This window comes from Scyliorhinus canicula, chromosome 12, assembly GCF_902713615.1.
Source record: "Scyliorhinus canicula chromosome 12, sScyCan1.1, whole genome shotgun sequence".
NCBI classification, from domain to species: Eukaryota; Metazoa; Chordata; class Chondrichthyes; order Carcharhiniformes; family Scyliorhinidae; genus Scyliorhinus; species Scyliorhinus canicula.
The window spans coordinates 12,195,988-12,211,140 of NC_052157.1; the positions used below are offsets into that span (position 1 = coordinate 12,195,988).

General features: G+C 47.4%; 1 protein-coding gene across 1 annotated transcript in view; it reads right to left on the reverse strand.

Annotated features, from left to right (window-relative positions):
* The window catches only part of LOC119974459 (A-kinase anchor protein 13-like), a 293,182-nt gene that overhangs the window by 11,759 nt on the left and 266,270 nt on the right, over positions 1-15,153 (reverse strand). Inside the window, 5 exon segments of the mRNA XM_038813369.1 lie at positions 438-911; positions 3,823-3,873; positions 7,008-7,049; positions 9,801-9,871; positions 11,201-11,362. Of these exon segments, the coding sequence (XP_038669297.1) occupies positions 438-911; positions 3,823-3,873; positions 7,008-7,049; positions 9,801-9,871; positions 11,201-11,362 (800 nt within the window).

Below are 15,153 nucleotides of genomic sequence, written 5' to 3' on the forward strand. Positions count from 1 at the left end.
ACAGGTCCTGGGGGGGGGGGGGAACACTGCAGCCCCGAGTTTTAGGCTTTAGTCAGTGCCATTATCTACCGAGTGACAAGACCTCCACGCAGCCAACTAACAAGAAGGGAGACATAAGCCTCAAAATAAGGGGAAGTAGATTTAGGACCGAGTTTAGGAGTAACTTCTTCACCCAAAGAGTTGTGAATCTATGGAATTCCTTGCCCAGTGAAGCAGCAGAGGCTCCTTCATTGAATGTTTTTAAGATAAAGAGAGATAGTTTTTTGGAGAATAAAGGGATTAAGGGTTATGGTGTTCGGGCCGGGAAGTGGAGCTGAGTCCACAAAAGAACAGCCATGATCTCATTGAATGGCAGAGCAGGCTCGAGGGGCCAGATGGCCTACTCCTGCTCCTAGTTCTTATGTACCGTGCGATTTACCATGGGGGGAAGTCTGTACCTGTGAACTGAGGGAGTCCGAGTGTGAAAGGCGATCCTGTCTTTGGTGGGTTAGCAGCTCCTCTTTCTTCTTTAGCTGCTCTTTCTCCTTGTCCAACTGCTTCTGCGTGGTCCTCAGCCTCTCCAAGTCCTGCTGGTACTCCTCTTTCCTCAGCTGAAGCTCCTCCCTCTGTTTCTCCACTTCCATCTGCAACCTGGCTGTCTCGGTGTCGTGCAGGGCCACCCTGGCCTCCCGCTCGCCGAGTTCCTTCTCCCTCACCTCCCGCTCCCTTTCCCATTTCCTCTTCTCCTCCAGGTGCTGCGCCTGCTGCCGCTTCAGGTTCGTCAGCTCCTGGCGGTGTTTCTCCAAACTCCGCTGCTTCTCCTGCTCAATCAGTGAGTTGGTCCGCAGGGACGGCCGCGTCAAACGCTCGCTCCTATCACTCAACGCTTGCTTCTGATCCTCAATGAATGAATCTTGTTGCACCACGACAGCCTGCACGGGGCCAGAAAGAAAACCATCGTTATGTACAGCAAGCATCAGAAATTGTTTTGTTTTATTCGGGGCGGGCGGGAAGGTGCTTCAGAGCATATCACAGCTGGGGGTAAAACATATTCACACACATTTGGTGAATCTTGTGACAGTGCTCACAGTTGGGAACAATGTGTTGTGTTGACCTGTTGTGTTGTGCACAATCACTTCAAATTTACCCATTAATTACTCTTATTCCACATGATTTTCAAAGCGTTCTTGCAAAATTGACTGGCGTGCTGAGCCATTTCGGAGGGCTGCTAAGAGACATTATTTTTATTTTATTTTTTTTTTAAATTTTAGATTACCCAATTATTTTTTCCAATTAAGGGGCAATTTAGCGTGTCCAATCCACCTACTCTGCACATTTTTGGGTTGTGGGGGCGAAACCCACGCAGACACGGGGAAAATGTGCAAACTCCACACGGACAGTGACCCAGAGCCGGGATCGAACCTGGGACCTCAGCGCCGTGAGGCGGTTGTGCTAACCACTAGGCCACCGTGCTGCCCTGCTAAGAGTCATTATTGCGGATCTGGCATGCATTGGCCAAACGCTGGGTAAAGACGCATTGTTAGGTAATTTGGACATTCTGAATTCTCCCTCTGTGTACCCGAACAGGCGCTGGAGTGTGGTGATTAAGGGCTTTTCACAGTAACTTAATTGCAGGAACTTATCATAGAATTTACAGTACGGCCCATCGAGTCTGCACCGGCTCTTGGAAAGAGCACCCTACCCAAGGTCAACACCTCCACCCTATCCCCATAACCCAGTAACCCCACCCAACACTAAGGGCAATTTTGGACATGAAGGGCAATTTATCATGGCCAATCCACCTAACCTGCACATCTTTGGACTGTGGGAGGAAACCGGAGCACCCGGAGGAAACCCACGCCCACACGGGGAGGATGTGCAGACTCCGCACAGACAGTGACCCAAGCCGGAATCGAACCTGAGACCCTGGAGCTGTGAAGCAATTGTGCTATCCACAATGCTACCGTGCTGCCAGTGTTAATGTAAGGCTACTTGCGACAATAAAGATTATTAAAGGGTGTTTGTGAACCAGATGGGGTTTTACAACAATGCTGTAAAGTTATAGTCTCCATTACAGCTACCATGGGGCTTAGTCCCTCTGAATTTCTCAAAACAAAACCTTCAGTAGATTTGCCTTTACATTTGGTCTGTCAATGTACAACCCCAACCCTGAGAGAGGTGAACTGAAATAACATAGTTTATTAAAACTGGACACTAGAGGGCACTGTTGGAACACAAAACAGGTTTCACCTTCCTCCAATTATTGTTCAGTTCCTCGGGAGAAGCTTCTCAATTGGCTACTGGGGAACGACCACACACTCCTCATTTATTTCTATAACCACGGAGCAAATTCCCTTGCTGATTCAAGGGATAAATGCATCACCTAATGTGATGTTAGAACTACGCTTCAGGAGGGTCCCCTGTTTGTTTATGGTCTGAAATGAAATGAAATGAAAATCGCTTATTGTCATGAGTAGGCTTCAATGAAGTTACTGTGAAAAGCCCCTAGTCGCCACATTCCGGCGCCTGTCCGGGGAGGCTGGTATGGGAATCGAACCGTGCTGCTGGCCTGCTTGAAAAGCCAGCTATTTAGCCCAGTGAGCTAACCAGCCCCAGATGGGGCACTAGTTGTTGACCTCAGTACCCCTGCATTAAGGAGGGGAAATCAGCATGCATCTCTTGCTTCTGATGACTAGTGGGCATAGATGGACAATTGACGAAGACCATTCTGGTTTATCAAGAGCTTCCGCTCCATCAAAAGGTCAGAAGTGGGGACGTTTACTGATGAGTGTGTGTTCAGTCCCATGCTTAACTCCTCGAATAATGAAGCTGTTCATGCCTGCAATCAGCAACAGCTGGACAACAATCAGATTTTGCTTGTCAATGTCCAGTATAATTTGTGTCACACCAGCGCAAAGAAATGGTCATCACCGACACGGGCGAATCGAACCATCACCCCATGACATTTGATGGCATTACCATTGCTGAATTGCTCAGCATCAACATTCTGGGAGGGGTGTCATTTACCAGCAACGTGACTGTATTATGTGACTGTTATTGTGTAACAAGAGCAGGTTAGAGACTAGGAAGTCCACAATGAGTATCTTGCCTCTCGACTCTCCAAAGCCTGCCCACCATCTACAAGGCATCACGGTAGCATGGTGGTTAGCATCAATGCTTCACAGCTCCAGGGTCCCAGCTTCGATTCCCGGCTGGGTCACTGTCTGTGTGGAGTCTGTACGTCCTCCCCGTGTGTGCGTGGGTTTCCTCCGGGTGCTCCGGTTTCCTCCCACAGTCCAAAAGATGTGCGGGTTAGGTGGATTGGCCATGCTAAATTGCCCGTAGTGTAAGGTTAATGGGGGGGTTGTTGGGTTATGGGTATACGGGTTACGTGGGTTTAAGTGGGGTGATCATTGTTCGGCACAACATCGAGGGCCGAAGGGCCTGTTCTGTGCTGTACTGTTCTATGTTCTATAAGGCACAAGTCAAGATTGTGATGGGATACTCTTCCTGTGCCTGGATGAGTGCAGCTCCAACAACACTCAAAGCAGCTCAACAGGGGTTCAAGAAGGCAGCTCACCACCACCACCATATCAGCAATTAGGGATGGGCAGCAAGTGCTCATAATGGCCAATACCAAGGGAGCTTGGCACCAGTGGGACTGTGTGTGTGTGAAAGAAAGAGAGAGAAGACCAGTCCGGATGCTTTTGTGGTCAAGTTTTTGGGACACAGGAAAAAGACAATTAAGGGGGAATATGCACATTGTAATGCAACACAGCCATGGTTCAGTCATTCTGGTAGCTTCAGAGATTACGGCAAATGGGATTTGCTTGGTGGACGTACCTGTAAACCAAGCAGCAACTGCTGTAGGGTCAACACCTTCTGCAGCACATACTGTAACAGAAACAAGTTGCATAAGGTGAAGCAGGAACAAGAACCTATACCTACACTGAACCAAAGTGCAAAGCAGACACCCAAGGGTTGGGGCAGGAACATGAATGGTTGTAAACTATAGGACTGAACATGATTTCTCTTCCCATCATCCTTATACATCCAAAACTTTTAGCTTCAAAGGTACGTCATGTTTTATAAAAGTTAGGCAAAGTGCTGAAACATAAAAAACCTGAATGTTCGTCACCTAAACGATACTAATTGGGACTAGGTATCAGATTAATTAGATTATATCCCCAACTAACCCGAACAAAAACTTGGCCCAGTCTTGCTCTCAAATTAATACAGTTATTAAAAATCTGCAAAACCAGCTTTAAATGTAAAAGAACTCAAATCCGCTTTTCATTACTGTAACTGGGGTATTTCTATCGGCTGCAAGACTGGTCTTGTGCAGCTGCTGGAAGTTCTGACACAATAGCCTCGATATAACCTTCCTGGATTTGCCAAGGATGCTTCCAGGAGATCCTGGAAAAAAACCATGACCGCCTGAAATCCGCCTGCTGGTTTGCATTGCGTCTCAGCCAGGATTTGAAGACATGCACCCCAGGAAACCAATACTCAACTGTTATTAATATAAAAAGCAGCAAACATTGTGGGCTGGATTTTCACGGAGTTGGGGGGACACTGTGGAGGGGTGAAAATGGCAGCCGGGACCTAGTTCATGACCCCATTCCTGGGGTTTCTGAATTTTGGAAGCTCCTTTTTTAAAAAAAAAATTTTTTTTTTTTTTTTTTTAATACATTTAGAGTACCCAATTGATTTTTTCCAATTAAGGGGAAATTTCGCGCGGCCAATCCACCTAGCCTGCACATCTTTGGGTTGTGGGAGCGAAACCCACGCAGACACGGGGAGAATGTGCAAACTCCATACGGACAGTGACCCAGAGCCGGGATCGAACCTGGGACCTCGGCGCCATGAGGCAGCAGGGCTAACCCACTGCGCCACCGTGCTGCCCTGGAAGCTCCTTTTAAAGGTGTGGGTCAGTTCGGGTGATGAACCCACACACACCCTGCATTCCTGACCTGGCCAGCTCCATTGTGGGGATAGGTTTGTCCTAGTCTTTTTCAATTTTCACAGTCTGCTTAGCTTTTCAAAGAGTTATTCTTCATGGCCGCTCAGAGATGTCAATACCCATAGTCTGCACGAGGAAACCTTTTGAAAGGCAAGTTCAAAAGGTCCACCTCATGCCTCCCCCCCAAGCAAAGGTATGTTCACCACCCACATCCTATGGCCCCTCATGCCAAGGGATATCTGCTAACCATCCCCTATAGCCCCTCATGCCCCATGCTAAGCATTGGCACTTTGTTGTCTATTCACCCACTATACATGGTATAGATCTAATGAATCTGAGAGTGACAATAGGATGCGTAAAAAAAAACTTTTTAAAAGTCATACATTGATAACTTTCCACTTTCTTAAAAAAAACATTTTTACTACAGGTCAATGTAAGTGTCAACAGACCAGACCCTTTAAATGGTGAATGAGTGAAGCTGCAAGCACTTGATTCATCTTTAACTTGAGTAAGTAAATATTATACTTAGAGAGTCCAAGCTGTCAATCAAGCAATGTTTTCACTGGGGCAGAGGTGATTCAATAATCTAATGGATTTCCGGATACTTAGCCAAGCCTCAAAATGCATGAAGGCTGAGGGCGAGGAGTGTGAAGGGTGAGGGTTAAATTGCATTACTTTTTTCATTCTAATTGGGATGCATTTGAAACAGCCTGCCTCGGCACTGGACAGCCGCTGTGGCCTTGAGTGGCAATTTCTGGTCCCTGGGCAGGCGGGACCAGAGGATTCGGCCCAGTGTAGGTGAGCAAAGTCAAAGTGGGAGTAGAGAAGAGAATTAAAACATCAAAGGTACAATCCTAGGGCAGCACGGTGGCGCAGTGGTTAGCACTGCTGCCTCATGGCACCGAGGATCCGGGTTTGATCCTGGCCCCGGGTCACTGCCCGTGTGGAGTTTGCACATTCTTCCCGTGTCTGCGTGGGTTTCACTCCCACAACCCAAAAGATGTGCAGGTTAGGTGAATTGGCTACGCTAAATTGCCCCTTAATGGAGGGAAAGAAAAGAATTGGGCACTTTAAATACAAACCTCTCCCAAATTCTGGGTTCAGAAAATTCCCAGGACAAGTTGGGAACATAATGACACCTGATTGAAAGTCTTAAATCTGTATTATATCCCAGGTCGACTGGCCCAGCTGCAGCCCACATGCACAGCCAACACCCCCTACTTCCCATCTTTCCTGGCATATTGCCCAAGGAGGGTGGGGCAGTGGCAAGAATTTTTCCACCTCCTACCCCCACTGCGACGATGGAAAATCCAACTCGATAAAATCAAACTAGTTTTAAAGAGAAATCCGACTTGGCTTGCACTTTGTGACCCGTAATCATCTGGTGACTCGATGTTGGGTAGTGAATTGATTGGACAGGTGTAGTCTGAGCTGACGTGTGGAGACTTTGCAGACCTCAGTGAGTTACTGAAGTGCAGTTTATATCTGTGGAACCCAGAGCTCCAATACCATCAGGGAGCTGGGGAGTAAAAATTAGTTACAGGAAGGGGGAATTATTACTAGGCTCTCTGTTTTGGGTACTGTGACATTATTACATAGAATTTACATAGATTACATAGAATTTACAGTGCAGGAGGCCATTCGGCCCATCGAGTCTGCACCGGCTCTTGGAAAGAGCACCCTACCCCCTACCCAAGGTCAACACCTCCACCCTATCCCCATAACTCAGTAACCCCACCCAACACTAAGGGCAATTTTGGACACTAAGGGCAATTTATCATGGCCAATCCACCTAACCCGCACATCTTTGGACTGTGGGAGGAAACCGGAGCACCCGGAGGAAACCCACGCACACACGGGGAGGATGTGCAGACTCCGCACAGACAGTGACCCAAACCGGGAATCGAACCTGGGACCCTGGAGCTGTGAAGCGATTGTGCTTCCACAATGCTACCGTGCTGCCCTGAATTACATTCCGCAAACCTCAGATAAACACGTTCATTATTTGCAGTCTTCAATTTTCAGTGTTTGTCCAAATCAACCAGTCATTAATAATCAGTCTTACCTCATTCTTTCTCATTGGCAGCAGCAGGTTCGTGGTCAGTCCCTATTTAAAAAAAAAGGAAAATACAGATTTGAGAACGTTTTTCCGACCGTAGAAACGGTCCAGGTTACGGCACAGAAAGAGGCCATTCAGCCCATCATGGATGCGCCGGCCAGAAACAGGGCAGAAACAAAGAAACTAGCTCATTTTGATCCCACTTTCCAGCATCTGGTCTGTCGTCTTGCAGGTACAGCAACCCCAACCCTAACCTCAGATGCACATCTGGATGCCTTCTAAATGAGTTGAACGTTTCAGAACTGCACATGGACAGTGACCCAGGGTTGGGATTCGAACCAAGGTCCTCAGCGCCGCAGTCCCAGTGCTATCCACTGCGCCACCGTGCTGCCCTTTCCATATGCTTTCTTGACCACTTTGAAAACCTGTCCTGCCACTATCAGAGACCTATGGACAGGCACCTCAAGGTCTCACTTCCTCAACCCCTCTCAATATCCTCCTGTTTACTGCGTACCCCCTCACTTTGCCCTCCTCAAATGCATTACCTCACTCTTTATCGGATTGTGTTCCATTTGCCACTGTTTTGCCCACTCAAGCCATCCATTTTGGAGACAAAATCCAAAAGGTTAACCCTGTTTCTCTCTGCAAAGATGCTGCCCGAATATTTCCAGCACTTTCAGTTTTTATGACTCTGTTGCCCAATTAGTGGAACAATCCTAAATCAGGACACCTGGAAGTGTTAATATTGGCAGCTTGAGTTGTACACAAATTGACACGTACAGGGATCTTACGACTAACACTGACATTTTACACCTCCTGTCGAATTACAATCTGGCTCTCAACTCTGGTTCTGATCTTGGCAGTCAGTCGCCACTTGAAAACCTGACAGAAAAAAATAACTTGTCTTCTGACGGAGGTTGTGGTTCGAGAGAGACTGGTCTGATCGTTAACCGACAAAAGCCATTTGGGTTTTTGATTGAAGGATTAAAAAGTAAAACACTTTTCAGCAGTGGATTATTTTCTAACAAGTGCTGAACGCTTTTAATGATCCTCCTCACTTGCCATCTGTTTGTGCCAAAGGTGACAGAACGTAGAGAGCAGGGTGACATCATTGGACATTGGCCATCAAGAAGAACGTGCGAAACAGAAGCAGGAGACTATTCAGCCTTGCGAGCCTGCTCTGCCGCACCAGATCTTCAACCACAACTCCACTGCCCCACTCTATCCTCATCCCCAATTCCCGCAGCGTCCAAAACTCTTATCAGTCTCCTGGATACTCAACGGCTGAACACCCGCTGCCCTCTGGGATTGAGAATTCCAAAGATGGGCAGTAGGGTAACGTAATGGTTAGCACTGCTGCCTCGTGGGGCCAGGGGCTCAGATGACTGTCTGTGTAGAGTTTGCACATTCTGCTCGTGTCTGCTTGGGTTTCCTCCAGAGTATAAAGATGTGGTTATGTAGTTTGACCATGCTAAATTGCCCCTTACTGTCCAAAGATCTGGTTAGGTGAGGTTACAGGGATAGGGCGGGGGCTGAGGTAGAGTGCTCTTTCGGAGGGTCGGTACAGACTCGATGGGCCGAATGGCCTCCTTCTACACTGTAGGGATTCTATGGATTCTGCACATAATCCTTTGAGTGCAGAAATCTCTCCTCATTCATTCCTAAATGATCGACACTTAGCCCTGAGACTATGACTCTGAGTTCTAGATTCCCCAGTCGGGGAGCAGCCTCTCGGCTCATCACCAGTCACGTCCTTTAAAAAGTTTTAAACACTACAATGAGATTACCTCTCACTTTGCTAAACTCGAGTGAACAAAGGCTCAATTTCCCCTCCGAGGGCAACCTTCTCACCACAGGATTCAATCCAGTTTACATTATAAGATTATATGATGAAGTCAAAGCAGGGACAATATCATTAATAATTCTAGATTCAAAATAAATGTGGAAAGGATCGTTGTTTGGAATTTGTCGATTCCTCTCTTTTGGCCCTTGTGTGTGTGGCAAGATTCAGTTCACGAACATGGCCACTAGAGGGCACATTAACCACAAAGGCTAGACCGACACTTCCCACAATCAGAGTTGTTTGTCAGATAGGGTTACCAACACTGCAGGACTGCCCGGGTGTCTTCAGGAATGGGAGGTTAATCGCGAGGAAAATACCATCAGCAATCCAGGAGAGAAAAAACAAGTGCTCATTTTACTTTTCTATGAACATTAAAAAAAAAACCAGATGATGAACAAAAGGCCGTTTGCCTGGGCAGTGTGGTAAGGCGCAATGGGCGATCTTCTGGCTGTTTGCGCCAGCGGTATTTTCCTGTGCCACCGACGGTGAACTCTGGTTTCCCAGCGGCACTGCGTGGATTCAACGGGAAATCCCATCGCCAGAGGCGGGACCAGAAGACCCCCCCTCGCCGGGAAACACGCCGCGGGGGATGCCAGAGAATCTGGCCCAATGTTAATGAACCTCCAGGGTGGGTGTTCCTTCTGTTGGCTGGCCTGGCTGCGGGAGGAATGTTGACCACCTGAACAGAACAACTTTAAACCTACCGCTGAAGGTGCAGCACAAAATTTAAAGGACGTCTAGTCAGCATGATGTCTTAGTGGCTGTTTAGCACAGGGCTAAATCACTGGCTTTGAAAGCAGACCAAGCGGCCAGCAGCACGGTTCGATTCCCGTAACAGCCTCCCCGAACAGGCGCCGGAATGTGGCGACTAGGGGCTTTTCACAGTAACTTCATTTGAAGCCTACTCGTGACAATAAGCGATTTTCATTTCATTTCATTTAGTGAGGATTGTTTACCTTCTTTAAAACGCTGTCTGACTCAGTTCTGCGAAGGTCTTGCCCATCTTCCACTTCATCTTTCTCTCCGTCTAGAAGAAAAGATGTCACAGTTTAGCTCCAAGAACTTGCTCACAGGCAAAACATTGTGAAAATGCTTCACAGAGGAAGATGTTGAGCAAGCTACTGGAATGATGTAGAATGTGTAGCACAGAACTGACCATTGGGCCTACAGCAGCGTATGTCCACCACACCCCAAAGGCATAACCTTCTCCTTCTTTCTCTTGTGTAGCAAGCTATCCATCTTCCCCCTTAGGCAAGCAGCCAAAGGCACAAAGAGGCAAATTTTGGGAAGACTTTTGAAGTGGGCAGAGAGCGAACAAAAGTTTGCCAAGAGAATTCCAGAGTGCAGGATGTTTCTGCCGATGGTGGAGTGAGGTGCACCGGAGGCAGATGTGTGTAGGGTGCAGCTGGAAGGCTTGTGATGATGGAGGAAGGCGAGGCGAAGGAATTTAAGTGGTGAACGAGGATTCAGATAAGATTTGTAGCCGGCTTTCTCTAATCGTGCAAAGTAATTCATTCTAATAAATGTAAGGCCACAGTTGTTAACAAAATAAGACATGTTAATATATTTTGTTTTAAAATCACTAAGTCAGAAAAAGCAAGGGACGAGGTGCAGCAGCCCGAGAGCAACATCTCAAAACCAAACTCTGAGAGGGGAACACCCCACATCTGAGTTGTGTGTTTTGTGAATCCCAGCACACATCATGATCACTTTACTCCCATCTGATTTTCTTAAGTGAAGGAGTTAACTTGTGCCCGGCACAGTTCCACACCATGGCTCTGACACTCTTGTTAAACGGACAGTAACCGAGTGTTTAATTGTATTCAGGTGGTGGCCATGAACTGGAGGTTCATCGTGTAGCCGACTAAAACTGTGGCGGCTGGGTTTGGAGGTATACGCTTGTAACGTGCGTCTCTGTAAATAAAGATTTGAAGATGTGTGAAAGGATTGGGCTCCAATTCTAACCTACACCGCCTGGCTATCTCGAATTGAACACTCTTTCTTTCCTCCCTTCATTTCTGCCCCAGTTGTCATTCTTATTGTGAGAGCCAAGGTCCAGGCACTGAGAATCAACAAGCAATCCAATTATGAAAGAGGTCAGAGCCAAGCTTGATCATGTTCTCACCTGTTATTCACACAAGTACATATTCTAGCAGGGGCCATTTAATGATGACCAGGGCTGTTATGTTCTCTTGTTCCCTAAGCAAGGCACCGCTGTAGCAGTACCAAGACTAGCTCAGTTGGCGCATTGCAAGGGTCTGAGAGCAAGATTGCCATTTCACTTTACCGTCTCTTGCTGGTAGAGTCAATACCCGCTTTGAAAAGGAACAAGGCCCTTGACCTAAAACGCACTTACTTTTAGTGGCGCTCATCTGATGGCTGTCAAAGCCGCCAAAGGTCTCGGCCCTCCTGGGTAAGGAGATGTGCCCTGTGATTCCCTCCTGCTCCGACATGCCGGCTGTCTGCTGTCCGATAGCGCCTCCAAAGCTCGAAGACAGGGCGTTCTGCAGAGTCTCGACTGGATAAAGAGAGTTCAGTCAACACTCGCACGGAATTTAGAACAAATTAGGAGAGAAGGAACACAAGAAAATGACAGTGCTGCCAAACAGACATACCTACTGGATGTTGGATAGACCAGAAAACCTCACAATAATCCCACTTCTAAGATTTTGTTACAATTTCTTGCATAGTATAACATGACACTGGCGGGCAATCTGCGGCCCATCTGGATTCGGAGCGCAACCCACAAAACATTTGTTGACCGTCTTCCACCCTGAAACTGCTCCAACTCCCAGAAAGTAAGATTTGCATTTAGAAAACAGTTTTCACAGACACCGGACATCCCATTTGTGCACAGCAAGCTCCCACAAACAGTAATGTGGTAATGAGCAGATAACTTTCTTTTTGCCATGTTGACTGAGGGACAAATATCGGCCAAGACACCAGGGATAACACCCCTGCCCTTCCTCGAAATAGTGCCGTAGGAGCTCTTACAGCCACCCAAGCAGGCAGACGGGCAGGATCATCCAAATCACCGTGCCTACAACACTGCGGCACGCCCTCAGTACTGCATCGTTGTGTTCCAGTCTTGGAGTGGGAATCAAATCCGGAATTCTGTGTCTCAAACGTGGTACTAACTGAGAATGTGCAAACGCTACCCGGTCAGTAACCCGGGGTCGGGATCGAACCTGGGTCCTCAGCGCCATGAGGCAGCAGTGCTAACCACTGCACCACCGTGCTGCCCCTTACAATCCATGTATGTACAACCCGAGAACACAGACACATCATCACCAGCATTGACCATCCAAAATAAAGAATTGTTTCAAATGATAATTTGTCCACCTGACCTTAAGTCACTGCCCGGAAGGACTATTCAAAGGACATGCACTTCCTAGTGTCTTGGGTTCGGCATTGATCTTTCACTTTGCGAACTTGGTTCAAAGCCAATCCAGACAGGATTGGTGAATGGTTCCCGTTTCTGCAAGGGCCCCAGTGTAAAATGAGTTTGGGCTGAATCAATGCACCACCCAGCAGACAAGGGCCAATGTCAAAATAACACCCGTTTGCAGCAGCATTAAATTTGCAATCTCGCTGCAAGGGAGCGGCAGGGCCGCAAACGGCTGCTGTGGGACATTGCTCACCTGTGCTTGAGGCAAGTTTTGTGGAAGGATCTTTTATTTTGCATCTAACCTGTGCCACCAGACCTGGGGATACTTGATGTGGCGACACAGAGGCTGCTTAACTTTAAAAAAATAAATAAATAAAAATAAATTAAGAGTACCCAATTAATTTTTTCCAATTAAGGGGCAATTTAGCGTGGCCAATCCACCTAACCTGCACATCTTTGGGTTGTGGGGGTGAAACCCACACAGACACGGGAGAATGTGCAAACTCCATACGGATAGTGACCCAGAGCCGGGATCAAACCTGGGACCTCGGCGTCGTGAGGCAGCAGTGCTAACCACTGCGCCACCATCCTGCAGAGGCTGCTTAACTTGACATCTAACCCGTGCAAGATCGGATTCCTAATTCATAGAATTTACAGTGCAGAAGGAGACCATTTGGCCCATCGGGTCTGCACCGGCTCTTGGAAAGAGCACCCTACCCAAGGTTAACACCTCCACCCTATCCCCATAGCCCAGTAACCCCACCCAACACTAAGGGCAATTGTGGACACTAAGGGCAATTTATCATGTCCAATCCACCTAACTTGCACATCTTTGGACTGTGGGAGGAAACCGGAGCACCCGGAGGAAACCCACGCACACACGGGGAGGATGTGCAGACTCCACACAGACAGTGACCCAAGCCGGAATCGAACCTGGGACCCTGGAGCTGTGAAGCGATTGTGCTATCCACAATGCTACCGTGCTGCCCTTGAGTTATGGGCAAACAGCAGAGAAACATAGGTTTGAAAGGAGATAAGAGATGTGATCTTCTAGAGTCACACAAGATAGCAAACAGCAAGTAATGAAGTCCATCAGTCTAAAATACAAGTATAGGAAAAGGGACACGGGGTTCACATTAATAAAAGGGAAACATGGAACTAGTGCAAGGATATTCTTTTTAATTTTTACTTTTTATTTAAAAGAAAACAATTCTTTTCCAATTAAGGGGCAATTTTGCGTGGCTGATCCACCTACCCTGCACAGATTTGAGTTGTGGGGCGCGAGACCCACGCGGACATGGGGAGAATGTGCAAACGCCACACGGACAGTGACCTGGGGCTGGGATCAAACCCGGGTCTTCGGCGCCTTGAGGCAGCAGTGCTTACCACTGTGCCGCCCAATGATATTCTTTACAGGAACACCACTGGGAATGGACCTTTTGATAGTTTTGGTGGGGGGGTGGGGGGATTGTGGGTGGAAGCCCTGGAATCGTTTAACAAGTAATCGGATGCTGGAATGGGAGGAGTGGAAATTAAGCGGCGGGATTCTCCGGCGACGTGAGTCTCCGTATTGCCGGCACCTGGGGGTTTCCCGACGGCGTGGGGCTGCCCCACAATGGGAAAACGCATTTACCGGCCAGCGTAACGGAGAATTCCGCCGGCGGGTCAGGGCAGAAATGTGGCACGGCGGGGCGGTGAATCCAGCCCAGGATCTTCTGGATGGATGAAACCAAGGTGGTTGGAATGGTCTTTCTCAACCCGAATTACTGTGTGAAACACGCAGACTCAGTGCCGGAAGCTGAAACTACTACAAAATATTCCTATTCTTCACTCAGATGAGCAGAATGAATTCACAGTGAACCAGAGAAACAGACATCAACATCGCACATGGACGAGTAAAACGTTTGGGCATGAACTATTCTCATCTGTCTGCATCTTCTCAGTTCATTTACATGCTTTCAGATTGTGCTTTGTGATTCGATTGATTTCAACCAAAGCAAATCTCCTGCCTGCGGTTTCCAGGATATGGCCGGCAGTTTGTTGTCACAAAAGTGACCACACTTTCTGGTCAGATAATAGTTTTAAAAAGGCAGCAAGACGAAAGCAGAGTGCTGTTGATCTCCTATCTCCATAGACCGGCTGCTGCCTGTCCGAAAGATGAATGAGCTAATGAATGAGCTGATCAGTTTTTATTTCCTGTCTTCCACCGAAGACACAGGCTTTTGTCTAATTTATTCTTGGAACATGGGACATTTATCAGCAAGAGCAGCATCTATTGCCCACCCCTGGTTGTCCTCGAGAAGGTGGCGTTTGTCACAATATGTGGATATTGTAAAGCACATAAAGGGTTAATGTAATGTTATTACTCCAGTCACTAGATGGTGCTATAGAGCAACCACATAAATATCACATGCCTCCTTGACTTCTGGAAGATAGATGGAGAGAGTGGGAGAGAGCAAGACAGTGTAGTTGTGAGATAGTTGAACTAATAGTATAGTTAATAGTGTAGGTTAGTGTAATCTTTACTGAACTAATTCCTGAGTAAAATGCCTGAATCTAATTCAGTGTAGTGTAATAAATTAGCTTTGATTATTAAACACAGCTTGCTGTTCTTTGTTAACACGACAAACTTCACCATCCTGAAAGAACTAAACTGAGGAACACAAGAGCGTTGAGCTCCCTTCTCGAACCATTACAATCCGTGTGGTGTGGGTGCTGACAGGTTCGCATTCAGGATTTCAAGCAAGTGGCAGTGAAGGAATGACCATTCTTGCTGAACTACTATTCTGCAGTCACCTTTCCCAAGTATTAACCTGCTTTTGTGTTTTAACCGCGGCACGTGCACTTTCCAGCAGGCTTATCCAATTAGGGATCAGGAACATAGTGTGTGATTGTTGAGGCAACCCAGCGTATGTTTAACG